This window comes from Erythrolamprus reginae, chromosome 1, assembly GCF_031021105.1.
Source record: "Erythrolamprus reginae isolate rEryReg1 chromosome 1, rEryReg1.hap1, whole genome shotgun sequence".
NCBI classification, from domain to species: Eukaryota; Metazoa; Chordata; class Lepidosauria; order Squamata; family Dipsadidae; genus Erythrolamprus; species Erythrolamprus reginae.
The window spans coordinates 274528078-274541454 of record NC_091950.1 but is presented as its reverse complement, the minus strand read 5'-3'; the positions used below and the strand labels follow the sequence as shown (position 1 = coordinate 274541454).

At 37.7% G+C, this 13377-nt stretch overlaps 1 protein-coding gene across 1 annotated transcript in view; it reads left to right on the top strand.

Moving 5' to 3' along the window:
- The window catches only part of EYS (eyes shut homolog), a 1050766-nt gene that overhangs the window by 177003 nt on the left and 860386 nt on the right, over positions 1-13377 (top strand). The window contains exon 12 of the mRNA XM_070763632.1: positions 7667-7920. Coding sequence (XP_070619733.1) covers positions 7667-7920 — 254 coding nt within the window. The remainder of the gene's footprint in view (positions 1-7666; positions 7921-13377) is intronic.

Here is a 13377-nt window from a genome sequence, read left to right as displayed (position 1 = left end):
TCAGGAAAGACTTAATGAACTCAATCTGTATAGTCTGGAGGACAGAAGGAAAAGAGGGGAAATGATCGAAACATTTAAATATGTTAAACGGTTAAATAAGGTTCAGGAGAGAAGTGTTTTCAATAGAAAAGTGAACACAAGAACAAGGGGGCCCAATCTGAGGTTAGTTGGGGGAAAGATTAGAAGTAATGTGAGAAAATATTACTTTAGTGAAAGAGTAGTAGATGCTTGGGACAAACTTCCAGCAGACGTGGTTGGTAAATCCACAGTAACTGAATTTAAACATGCCTACGATAAACATATATCCATCCTAAAATAAAATACAAGAAATGGTATAAGGGCAGACTAGATGGACCGTGAGATCTTTTTCTGCTGTCAATCTTCTATGTTTCTAATATTAGAAAACTGGTACTGAGACAACCTTGCCAATGCATAATATGTAGTACCACCATGCATAATGTTTGTACTACATGTTATCCAATACATAATACTTAGTACAACCATGCCTTTTACTTCCCCTTTTTTGGTGCTAAATCTGGCCCTTCGGCTGTCCCTATCTGGGCCATGATGTCGGTGGTGCTGGAAGGGTGGGGGCAGCAAGAGGCAGAGTGCCATTGGTGGAAGAAAGGAATTGGTGGTTGGTTGGACAGGGCAGTGGCAGTGAGGGGTGGTGGTGCAGTAGTAGCCCTCCACAACAATATCAGGTTTGCATGTGGCCCCAGGGGTAAGTTCAAACACACCTCATTGCCGGTTTGCTGTCTCCTGCACTGCTTGAGCACACTGCAAGGGTGTGCCCCATGGATGTGCTTGTGCTTCGTGTGTGCATGCATGCGCAGTAACAAAAAATACAGAAAAAAACCCTAAAGCTGAAAATATGTTGGCAACAACATGCTACAACATGCACAGTGCCAGAATTCGGCTACTGTGCATGCTCAGAAGACATATAAAAGACATATAAGAAACCCAATTCATTAAAACTAATCTAAATTTTATCTAAGAACCCCAATCATTAAAAAAAAAACCCCGAGCACTCACATTCATTCCATTTACATTCAAATATGCTTGGCTGGAGCAGAATACCAGTGCTCAAAAGTCCCAGGCCTGCCAGCAAAGATAAGTTTTTAAGGATTTATGGAAGGCCAGGAGGGTGGTGGTGGTGGTGTGAATCTCTGGGGGGGGGGGGGGGGAGTTGATTCCAGTAGACCAACTCTGTAGGATCTGACCAGTCACTTGGATACATGAGGCAGAAGAAGGTCCAGTAAGTAACTTGGTCCTAAGCCATGTAGAGCTTTATAGGCCATGACCAACACTTTAAATTGTGTCCAGAGACCAATTGGTAGCCAATGCAGCTTGTGGGATGGTTTTGAGATATGGGTATACTTTGGAAGTCCCAAGATAGCTTGCACAGCTGCATTTTGCATTAACTGCAGTCTCCGAACTTTCTTTAAAGGTATTATTACCTTCATAATATCACATATGAATTCATTACCTGGAATAAAATCAAATCCTGTTACTGAGATTAAAAGTATTATCTGATTGTATTATCAAATAGTAACTGAAAGGGTATTTTTAGTACTATTAGATTACAAATTATAAACAGTAGATGTTAATTATAATTGGGAACACATATATCAACTATTTTTAATCACATGTGGTATGGAGAACCTACTGTTTATAATGCCTTCTCCTAATTATGTTTTACATACAAGAAATAATTAGTAGTTAGTGCATATTTGACAAAGCAGTCATCAATATTTAACAGATTGGCTGAGCAAATGTTCCATAATCAAGGGGATAAACAGAGCTCTTTCTTTGAAAGTAATATTGTAAACCGAAGGGCCTAACCAAGCTAATGAAAAGAGGGCAATGGACCTTTTTGTATTAAACTGAAAGATTTCCAATTATTATAATAACTCTGGGGAAAGTAGAGGCTTCCTTTCCTGATATTAATTTGACTTTCCTCCAGATTTCTATAAACATTGATGAGTTTAGAAATATGATAGTTATAGCAGCATAAAAAAAAGGTTGTTGCATTTTCCCTAAGTGGGAATTGCCACTCACAGTAAGCAAAGCAATGCTAACCTCATATAAATTCAATGAGGATTTTAAGGGCAGAGTTAATAATAATGATAATAATAATAATAATAATAATAATAATAACAACAACAACAACAACAACAACAACATATTAGATTTGTATGCCGCCCCTCTTCGGAGACTGGGGGTGGCTCACAACAATAATAATAACAGTATGACAATAAACAAATCTAATATTTTTAAAAAGCATCTAAAAACCCATCATTTAAAAACCATACAACACAAGCATACCATACATAAAACTATATAAGCCTAGGGGAGATGTCTCAATTCCCCCATGCCTGGCGATACAGGTGGGTCTTAAGTAATTTGTGAAAGACAAGGAGGGTGGGAGCAGTTCTGATCTCTGGGGGGGAGTTGATTCCAGAGGGCCGGGGCTGCCACAGAGAAGGCTCTTCCCCTGGGGCCCGCCAGATGACATTGTTTAGTCGACGGGACCTGGAGAATGCCAACTATATAGGACCTTATCTGCCGCTAGGATTCGTTTGACAGAAGACAGTTCCGGAGGCATTCTGGTTCGATGTAGGGCTTTAAAGGTCATTATCAACACTTTGAATTGTGACTGGAAACTTATCGGCAGCCACTGCAAATCAGGGAGTGTTGGGGAGACGTGGGCGAATCTAGGTAACCCACGATAGCTCTCGCTCTTGAGTTAGTAAGTCTTTTTTAAAAAAACTTTATTTTGTTTGTCAAACATGTACAAAATAGCAGGTATAGCTATAAACATAAACATAAGCAAAGTAGAGTAGAGTATTAATTTAATAATATAAAATAATAATAATAATAATAATAATAATAATAATAATAATAATAATAATAATAATAATTGTAGTCAGTCTGCAATCTTTTTGCAGCAGCTGAGTATGTGATAGATTGTTTCATCTATTTCTTTACAGAGTCCGCACTTTGGATTGTCTGTTGATTTGTCAAAGCCAGAATTGAAAAATCAACAGACGATCCAAAGTGCAGACTCTGTAAAGAAACAGATGAAACAATCTATCACATACTCAGCTGCTGCAAAAAGATCGCACAGACTGACTACAAGCATAGACACGATGCTGTGGCACAGATGATCCACTGGAACTTGTGCCAGAACTACCATTTACCAATGGCAAAGAACTGGTGGGATCATAAGCCCGAAAAAGTGGATGAAAAATCCAACCTCGACTTATACTAGAGTCACTGACTTTCACTGATCTGAAAACTGTCCCAAAGCTCCACAGTTCCGATGTGAAAGGCAGGGAGGAAAGAAACCTCATGGCTGGCAACACAAGGCTTTTTTTTCTTTCTGCTCTTGCTACCCCTCAGCTGCCTGATTGGCAGCAGGCTGAACCAATCACAGCTCCTTCTCTACACAGAAAGGAGGCACTGAGAGAGCTATCTGATTGGCAGCAGGCTGTACCAATCACAGCTCCTCCTCCACAGGAAGCACTGGGGAAAGGGGCGGGAGGGTTGAAGAGACTTTCAGAAGGAAGGAACCATGGCTTTCTCTTCTGATCAAGCCAGCAACAATATTTTACAAGTAAATAAAATGTACAAGTAAAATGTAAGTTACCCATTTAAATTTGATTAACAGGATAGGTTATTTTGTAAGAAAATGTTGCTTAAAGTGGGGGTAACTCTGTGTAATTAAACTTTTTCTTCCAACTATACTTATCATACCCAAGAGGATTGTTAATGCTGACTTGTTTAAAACAATACAAAGTTTAGGATAATATAATAGTATGAATTTTGTCATTAATCATTTGTTCTACATAATTAATAGGAATAGATTTACCTTTTTTTAAGAGTATGGTTTCTCCTTATGCAAGATAAATATCATGTAGAAGAAAGATTTTACAATTAATGATTGAGTAACCCCCAATTGTTATTTACTGATCTATTGAGATAGTAATAATGATTTTAACTTATGAAATACATTTTAAATGGAAAATCTGAATATTTATCATATGGAAGTTTGATTTAAGCAATTGTTTTGAAAGAATATATGAAATCCCAATTATTAAGAAAATTATAATGATATTGTAATGAAGATTAAGATAACAGGTTTTAAGATTAAGATAACATTCCTAAAGATATTTTAAGAGGTTTTTGGAATTTAAAAAAAAGAAAGATTTTGGAAGGGGAGGAAGAAAGATGCAAGAAATAAAAAACATTTTGGAAGGAAAAAAGTTACATAATATAATAATAACAACAGGGTTGGAAAGGACCTTGGAGGTCTTCTAGTCTAACCCCTTGCCTAGGCAGGAAACCCTACACTACTTCAGACAAATGGATATCCAACATCTTCTTAAAAACTTCCAGTGTTGGAGCATTCACAACTTTTGGTGGCAGGCTGTTCCACAGATTCATTGTTCCAACTGTCAGGAATTTTCTCCTTAGTTCTAAGTTGCTTCTCTCCTTGTTTAGTTTCCACCCATTGCTTCTTGTTCTGCCCTCAGGTGCTTTGGAGAATAGGTTGACTCTTTCCTCTTTGTGGCAAACTCTGAGATATTGGAAGAATGCTATCATGTCTCCCCTGGTCCTTTTTTTCATTAAACTAGATATACCCAGTTCCTGCAACCGTTCTTCATATGTTTTTTTTTTTAATTCTCCTACAAAAACAATTTTAAGAAGCTACAATAGAAGAATATTCCCTTTTTATAAGTTACCAGTAGCCACTGTATTTTCCACCCTGGACTTATATTCGAGTCAATAATTTTTCCTAGTTTTTGTGGCAAAAGTAGCTACCTCGGCTTATAATCGGGTCGACTTATACTCAAGTATATACGGTATTTTCCCTTCTTCCTTTTCTGGTATTTGTGCTCTAGGTGCACAATAGCAGAAATTCAACAAGTTTATTTTTTATTTTCATTCATTCAGTTTATGAGCAGCTCACTCCCAGAAAAGCTCTGGATGACTAACAGGGTTAAAAAGCTATTCACAGTATAAAAGCAAAAAATGATTTTGAAAAGCATTGTGTTGGGAACAAAACTCAACACTTGTACATTTATATAAGGCTCCTGTGTCATCCTAGCCCAGTGTCTGGGAGAATTAGATTTCCAAGGCCTTCTGAAGGACTACCAAGGTTAGAATGAGCTGAATCTTACAGGGAGCTGCTGTTGCAGAGGGCAGATGCTGTGACAGAGGAGGCACACATTTTGCATCCCAACAGTTGTCACCATTTAATTGGAGGGACCTGGAACATGCCAACCTTGTCACATTTCATAGGCCACCCTGATAGAATATTCATCATGAGAAAAACTCCTTTTATTCTCCAATAACCTTTCCATCATCATTTATTGTATGCCTGCAAGACGTGGTTTGTATTTTAAAGAAAGTTGTGGCTTTAAGAAAATAGAACCATATTCCTCCAAGATAAGTTCACTAAACTGAAATCTTAATTACTGCCAGAATACTAAATATAACTTGGAAGGAACCTTACTAATAATTTGAAGAATTATTAAGTGATCGTGGGAGGATATGTATTATATTAAACTAATGTGAGGTTGCAGCAAAGTTGGTCAAATAGGAGCAGGAAGATCCCAATTCAAATCTCCCTTCTACTTAATGACTTTGAGCAAAGCTTTTACTCTCAGCCTAACTTTCACAGTTCTTGAGAAGAATCACAAAAAGGAGCACTATGTACCATAATACCCCACTGTTCTGCTGTAAAAAAAAGAAGAAGACAAGACCTTTTTAATTGTTTTAATTATCCCTTGCATCGGGATGGACTTTGAGCTATTGAATTTTGCTGAGCATTTACTGGCCAGATGCCCTTCCTGATGCCTATACAGAGTTCGCAGCAGACAATTACTCATCCTCCCCAGAGACAGGAATATCCTCTGCTACCAAGGATTGAACTCACAAATATTTCTATGCTAGAAGATTCCTCAGTTACAGTCAATTGGAGAGACATAGAACTTGCACTGAATAAATGATGATGATGATGATGATGATGATGATGATGATGATGATGATAATAATAATAATAATAATAATATAACAACAACAACTAAATAAAATAAAATGTATAGATGTAGTACCGTAGCAATATTTGGTGATTTTAATATTATGTAATTAGCTTAAGACTGACACCTTTATTTATCTATTTGATTTAAATTGCAGAAGATTTCCTCTCCCTTTTAAAATTATACTTAGGTTTATTTATTTATTATTTATTCATTTATTTATTAATCGGATTTATATGCCACCCCTCTCCAAGGACTCGGGGCAGCTTACAACATATAAAGAACAGTGTACATTGAAATCCAAATAATTCAAGTTAATAATCTAAAAAGCCTAAAAAACCTAAAAATGTTGAAAGAAGGCCAGGGGGCGGTGTCTAATGACCCCAGGCCTGGCACCATAGATGAGTCTTCAGACTCTTATGAAAGAAGAGAAGGGGGGGCAGTTCGAATCTCCAGGGGAAGTTGATTCCAGAGGGCTGGGGCCCTCACAGAGAAGGCTCTTCCCCTAGCTCCCACCAAATGATATTGTCTAGTTGGTGGGACTTATAGAAGGCCGACTTTAACTGATCGTTGGGATTCATGCGGCAGGAGACGGTTTCATAAATAATCTAGTCCCATGCTATGTAGGGCTTTATAGGTTTGAGTCAGAGGTGGGATCCTGCTGGTTTAAACCAGTTCTATAGAACCAGTAATAACTTGCCACACTCCCAAGCTGATTCTCTAAGCAGCACCATAGGTGTCACCATCTTGTTTTTTGCTTCTGTGCATACACAACAGTTTTTTAAAAACAACATGCATGTGCATGTGGCAGGTCCCTGAGCGAACCAGCAGTAAAGGAATCCAGAACCCACCCCTGGTTTGAATGAAAAAGGCAAATAATTGTAATGCTTGTAATAATGATATTCTATATAGTAATAAATATTGATGGGATATTTTCTCTCTTTGCTATGTTCAACACTGTAAGATATTTAAATAATAGGATGTGCTTAGTCTTTAATGATATTATATAAACCTCATCAAATTGAAATAAGGATTTATATCAACGCAATGAAAAGGAAAACAGACAAAGTCTTTGTTCAGATTCAGAAGTTATTTTACTCAAAGCTGTTCTCTGTCCCAGTTTTTCTGACAAACACAGTTTTGATGGAACTTTATTATTATTATTATTATTATTATTTATTTATTTATTTATTTATTTATTTATTTATTTATTATTTGGATTTGTATGCCGCCCCTCTCCAAAAACTCGAAAACTTTGTCCCTATTAGCATGGAAAGTTGGTTTATCCCATTGCAGTCACTTTAATATGGATGCATAAATAATTTTAATTTCCTATAAGAGTAATCAGAGTGTGATAGACAGTTTATACTAATTAGATTAAACTTCAGTTTGTCTTCATATAACCTAGCCTCTGAGAGGGTATAGTTAACCAAGAACAAAGATGGTGAAGGCCTCTTATCTGATTAATCATACTCTAGTCTATTCCGATCTTCCTGGAACTCTCATCCAGTTGTGAATAAGATGACACTCTTTTGAGAAGAAGCTAGGATGAAGTTTTGGTAACTACTGCAATTTGTCTGTAGAGTTAGATGGCTAATTTCTCATTCTATGTCTTTTAGGTGTTTGTGTCCTGCAGGTTATTCTGGGGCATTCTGCGAACTTGGCTTAGACATGTGCCTTCACCACCATTGCTCAGACCATGGCTTTTGTGTAGCTAATCAGAATAATTACAGCTGCCACTGTGTGCTCGGCTACGAAGGACCATTGTGTGAAGTGGAAGTTAATGAATGTTCAAATTCACCCTGCAAAAATGGGGCCACCTGTTTGGATTTAATTGGCCAATTCTTGTGTCACTGTGCCACCGGTTTCAAAGGCAAGTTTCAGTTCTCACCCTTTCCTTCGCATATTTCCTAGTCCATTTCTTCTTCCCTGCAGCTCAAATGGTTGTTATTTTTAATTAGGGATTTTTCTTAATCCATTGCTGTATCATTTTGCCAGCAACGTTTGTGAAAATGTAATGTCTTAAACACAAAAGGGGAAAAAACTAAAAACTATCTCAGTGATGTAATCTTAGAGCTACTTGAAATAATAAGTTGATAAAAGAATGTTTAGGCAATAAAAACATTCTGCAACCACTAGATAATGCATAGTTACAGGACAACTACACAATGGACTACTGTTGTGTACCTCTGCATACGGAAAAGCAAAATAGACATATGGACATGGGTAACCTATTCTACTATAAAGTTATCAGATTTGAGTTGTAATACTGATTTGAAAAAATATGGGGATGGTTAAATTATTGCATTAGCATTGTATTTGTAAGCATTATAATTACATTATTTATATTGCATTACTTATAAAAAGGAATGTGCAGTGGTTTGCTTCAAATTAAGAATGAAATAGAAGCAGGTCAGTGAGTCCCGGACTTCTTCATAAATCTCCTGATTCAATTTAGTTTGCAATTGACAGATACAGATTTGGCTATGTCTATTTTTCAGAGTTTTTGGTAAACTGATGACAATTCTTCCTCAAAAACATTAATTCATAGTTAAAGACAGTATTAGTTGATCTAATTAATTGCATTGTGATGGAATCTTACATAGGTTGCATATTAAGAGATATGTAGGTGGTACCTTTTTACTATTTACTAAGCATTTCTGTGCAACATTTTGAAAAAAGAATACAAATACATTATGAGTTACCAGAATCATTATTTTGTTTGTTGCACAGTCAGTCCAGACCTTTAGTCTGGATTTGGTATTTTTATCCATCTATTGAGTTTTTCCTGAGGACATTATTATTATTATTATTATTATTATTATTATTATTATTATTATTATTATTAATTCAAAGAAATTATACTAACATATTTATATTAATATTTCAATGACATTAATTTTATGCTGATGGTGTAGTGAGGATTATCATTCTGAAACATTTACTAAAAGAGAAAAGAAAAACTACATCCAAAGATCAATTATCCTATCTCTTTATGAATCACAGAAAGAATAAAATATTTTGAATTAAATTAAAGAATTTATCAGCATTCCAGAGATTTAACATCCTAGCCATGACAATGTTCATTTTCTCAGCTATGGGAGATGGTTGGTGAGTCACAGACTTCTTCAAGAGAATTCCTGATTCAATACAGTTTAGAAATTAAACCAAAAAATTTTGATTATAACTTTAACTTGCGAAAACAGCTACTTATTACAGAAGCAAATCTTCCAATTTTAGACAAATAATCACCTTGATTTTGCTGCAATTGTTCCAAATATCATAATCATTATTAAAAAATAATACAGTGATCCCCCGGTTATTGCGTCCCCGACCATTGCGAACAGGGTAATTCGCGATTTTTCAACCCGGAAGTCAAAACACCATCTGCGCATGCGTGCCCTTTTTTCTATGGGCACGCATGCGTAGATGGTGCCCGGCAGATCAGCTGCTGGGCGGCTTCCCTGGGTCTTCCCCCTCTTGCTGGCGGGAGGGCGAGCAGCGGGCATCAGCAAGGAGTTTCCCCACCGCCCACGCAAACTCCTCGCTGCCGCCCGCCCTTTGCCCGCCCACACCGTTCATTCTCGTGGCCAGAGCGAGCGCGGACAAGCCGTTCGCTGGCGCTAGCTCTCGCCTGCCTGCCCGCTAGCGAGGAGCCGCCTGCCTGCCCGCTAGCGAGGAGCCGAAGATTGGGGGCGGCGCGGCTGTTTTAAAACGTCGCCACCGGCATGGGGGGCTTGCCAGCACCCCCCGGACCCCCAACCCGGGTTTGGGGGGCTGCTAGGAAGCCCCCCATGCCGGCGGGGACGTTTTAAAACACCCGCGTGACTTTCCAATGAGTCCCGAAGACAAACGCGTTGTCTTCGGGACTCATTGGAAAGTCGCACGGGTGTTTTAAAACATCCCCGCCGACATGGGGGGCTCGCTAGCACACCCCCGAACCCCCAACCCGGGTTTGGGGGTGTGCTAGCGAGCCCCCCATGTCGGCGGGGACGTTTTAAAACAGCCGCGCCGCCCCCAATCTTCGACTCCTCGCTAGCGCTGCGGAAGTAAAAACACCATCTGCACATGCGCAGATGGTGTTTTTACTTCCACAGCGCTACTTCGCGAAAACCCGCTCATTGCGGGGGGTCCTGGAACGGAACCCTCGCAACGAGCGGGGGATCACTGTAATTGCAAAGAGATTTTGTCTTGTTTCAATTGATTAAAAAAAATCAGTTAAAGTTTGCTTTTCATAGGGATTATATTTGCCAAGTTTCAGTTGAGTGAGTTCAGGATTTTCTGCTATTTGAAGGCTTTCAAAAAGATAATATGCTTATCTTTCTTTTTAATGGTGAGGGAAATAGCATACAGTGCAAAAGGTGGCTATGCTAAAGCAAGCTGTATTCTCTCCACCCCTGCCCTGAAAATAATGGATTGGGATGGAGGGGGAGAGAGAAAAGGAGTTTGCTTTCCCTTCCCTCTTTTTGTTTCTTTTGTTTCATCAGAGATGAGTTCTTAGAAAAAGAACCTTGAAATGTTCAAAGCGAGCAGGAGCTCAGAATTTATGATGAATAAAAAACAGTTCAAAACCTTTTTAATGTCCTTTTCAACTGGCAGTAATGTCATAGAATGTGCAGTAAGCCATGGGACAGAGACAGATTTTTTATTCCCATGGCAGAGAACAATAAAGACCTGAATATCCAGTCTTTTTCACGCAGCCACTGCTACAGAGTGCCAGGTCCAATTGGGACACTGAGTTGACATTCTAGGATATCTGCTCCTAGAAGAGTCAATGAACAGAGAAGTTTGAGTAGGGTTTCCAGGTGACAGAATTACACACCACTGTTTCTATTATACTCTGTTCACCTTGGAGTTGTTTTTCAATGGGCAGGTTGGAGAGATACCTATCAGTTTGGCCAGACATATTAGTTTTCTTCAGATTTTCATCTGAATAAGTGGAAGGAGTGAAGGTGGCTAGAAAATGGAACAGTGTTTGCAGGCTCTCCTCCATCTGACTTTGATCTTGCATTTAGTTGGTGATCAGAAGGAGACCTGTGATTTCATTGGCATGAATATGAGTACAGCTCTCTAGCCTGCTTTAAAAAAACAAAAAAACCTCAAGCTTTCTGCTGGATTTAGTAGGGTTGTTGGCTCTGTGTACTCTGGATTGCAAAGTACTAATAAAAATTTGGAAGGCTTCAGATTTAAATTTAGAAGAATCTCATTTCACACTTGTGATTTCCTGAATCTGGTAAATTCAAAATGAAGTCAAGTAAATGTGATTAGGATTGTTCTCAAGGGCTGCATTGAAAATGTTTTCACATTTCCAAAATGAAAGAACTTACACCTTCTAGCAATAGCACTTTGACTTATATATCACTTCACAGTGCTTTACAGCCCTTTCTAAGCAGTTTACAGAGTGAGGATATTGCCCCGAACAATCTGGGTCCTCGTTTTACTGTCCTTGGAAGGATGGAAGGCTGAATCAACCTTGAGCCATTGAGAATCAAACTGCCAAACTTCTGGCAACTGGCAGTCAGCAAAAGTAGCCTGCAGTACTGCATTTTAACCACTGCACCATCATGGCTCTTGTAATTGAATATCAGAAAGAACAAAATGCATGTTCTTATATCAGTAGCCATTAAGAATGTGATTGTATACCAAAATGCAGATATATTTATCTCTAAGGCAAAGCTCAAAATGAAGCTTCAAACATATTACTGTATCATCGTTGCTTTCTTGTTAGTTTCCCACCCCTCTCAATAAAAATATATGCATGAGTATAAGGGGAGAGGAGAAATATAAAAATATATGAAAATGAAATATGAAAATATAAATGCCCAATTTACAAGAATTAGTTTTATAGTTATTTTGGACCAGGAGTTCTCAAAATCTTCAGCTCATTGACCCCTTTCTGTAGTTTAAGATTATGCATCAACCCTCAAATATTTATTGAATAAAAATAATTTTAAAATACTAGTTTAACAAATAGTACTACAAATAACAATAATAATAACTTCATAAAATTAGGTAATATTGGAAATGAAAACCATACGATACAACATTCCTCTTTCTGGAACTGTTGATATCCATCTAACCTTCAAGGCTTTAGACTGACATGAAACTCTACAGAGGACCCCAAAGATTAATTGACCCTGATCAACTTTCCATCATTATCAACCATTTATTGACTCCCAGATATTTATTATAACTCTTTTGATCAAAAGCCATTTTTTCACCTCTAGGTCCTTTAGTCTTTGGGGGTTGCTATTGACCAATATAGGAACTCTGTTCTAGATAAACCAAAATTCAAAATTCATTGTAAGGCTGAGAAAAACAAAGAAGCTATAATGGAATGGCTTGGGAGACTATTTTCTCTTCCATGCTATTGTAATGTCCTTGGGATTTTATTATTTTTAAAAAACTTCCCAAACAATGCCACTTCTGGGCTTAGAGGTTACCACAACAGCGGTGAAGGTAGTGTAACATGAATAAATATAATTCTCTTCCTTATAAAAACCCAGAATTCTGTCAATTTCCCAATTTCATTTAAATTGTGGTGATTCTGATCTGCTTCCCAATATTATTATTATTATTATTATTATTATTATTATTATTATTATTATTTATTTATTTATTAGATTTGTATGCTGCCCCTCTCCGTAGACTCGGGGCGGCTCACAACAGTAATAAAAACAATATATAATGACAAATCTAATAGTTAGAATCTAAAATAACAATAGTACATTTAAAAGTCTAAAAAGCAAGGAACCCCATTATATAAAAACATACATACAGTCATATCATGCACAAAAACTACATAGGCAGGGGGAGATGTCTCAGTTCCCCCACGCTTGATGACAGAGGTGGGTTTTAAGGAGTTTATGAAAGGCAAGGAGGGTGGCGGCAGTTCTAATCTCTGGAAGGGAGCTGATTCCATAGGGTCAGAGCCGCCACAGAGAAGGCTCTTCCCCTGGGTCCCGCCAGATGACATATGTATAATAAAAAGGTAAAATAAATACCAAACAAGATCATAAAGGCATAAAAACAAATGCAGTGTAAAATGTAATGTTACATAGAAGTAGCAGCAGTAAATGAATTCAGTAAAAGCAAGTGCACTCAAATGCTGACATGCCATAGTTTTTAAAACTCTTGATTCAGTGGTAGCTTTTTAAGCCTGAGAAAACAGAATAGTTTTTCTTTGGCCATCAAAAGAGTCAAAACATTAAAACTAGGAAAACAGCTAAAGCAGCCAGCCAGAGAACATCACTGAAAAAACCCTGTCTTTTATGTCTATCCAAAACACTTATTTGTCAGAGCCCCAAGTAATGGCGTTACATAAATTCAA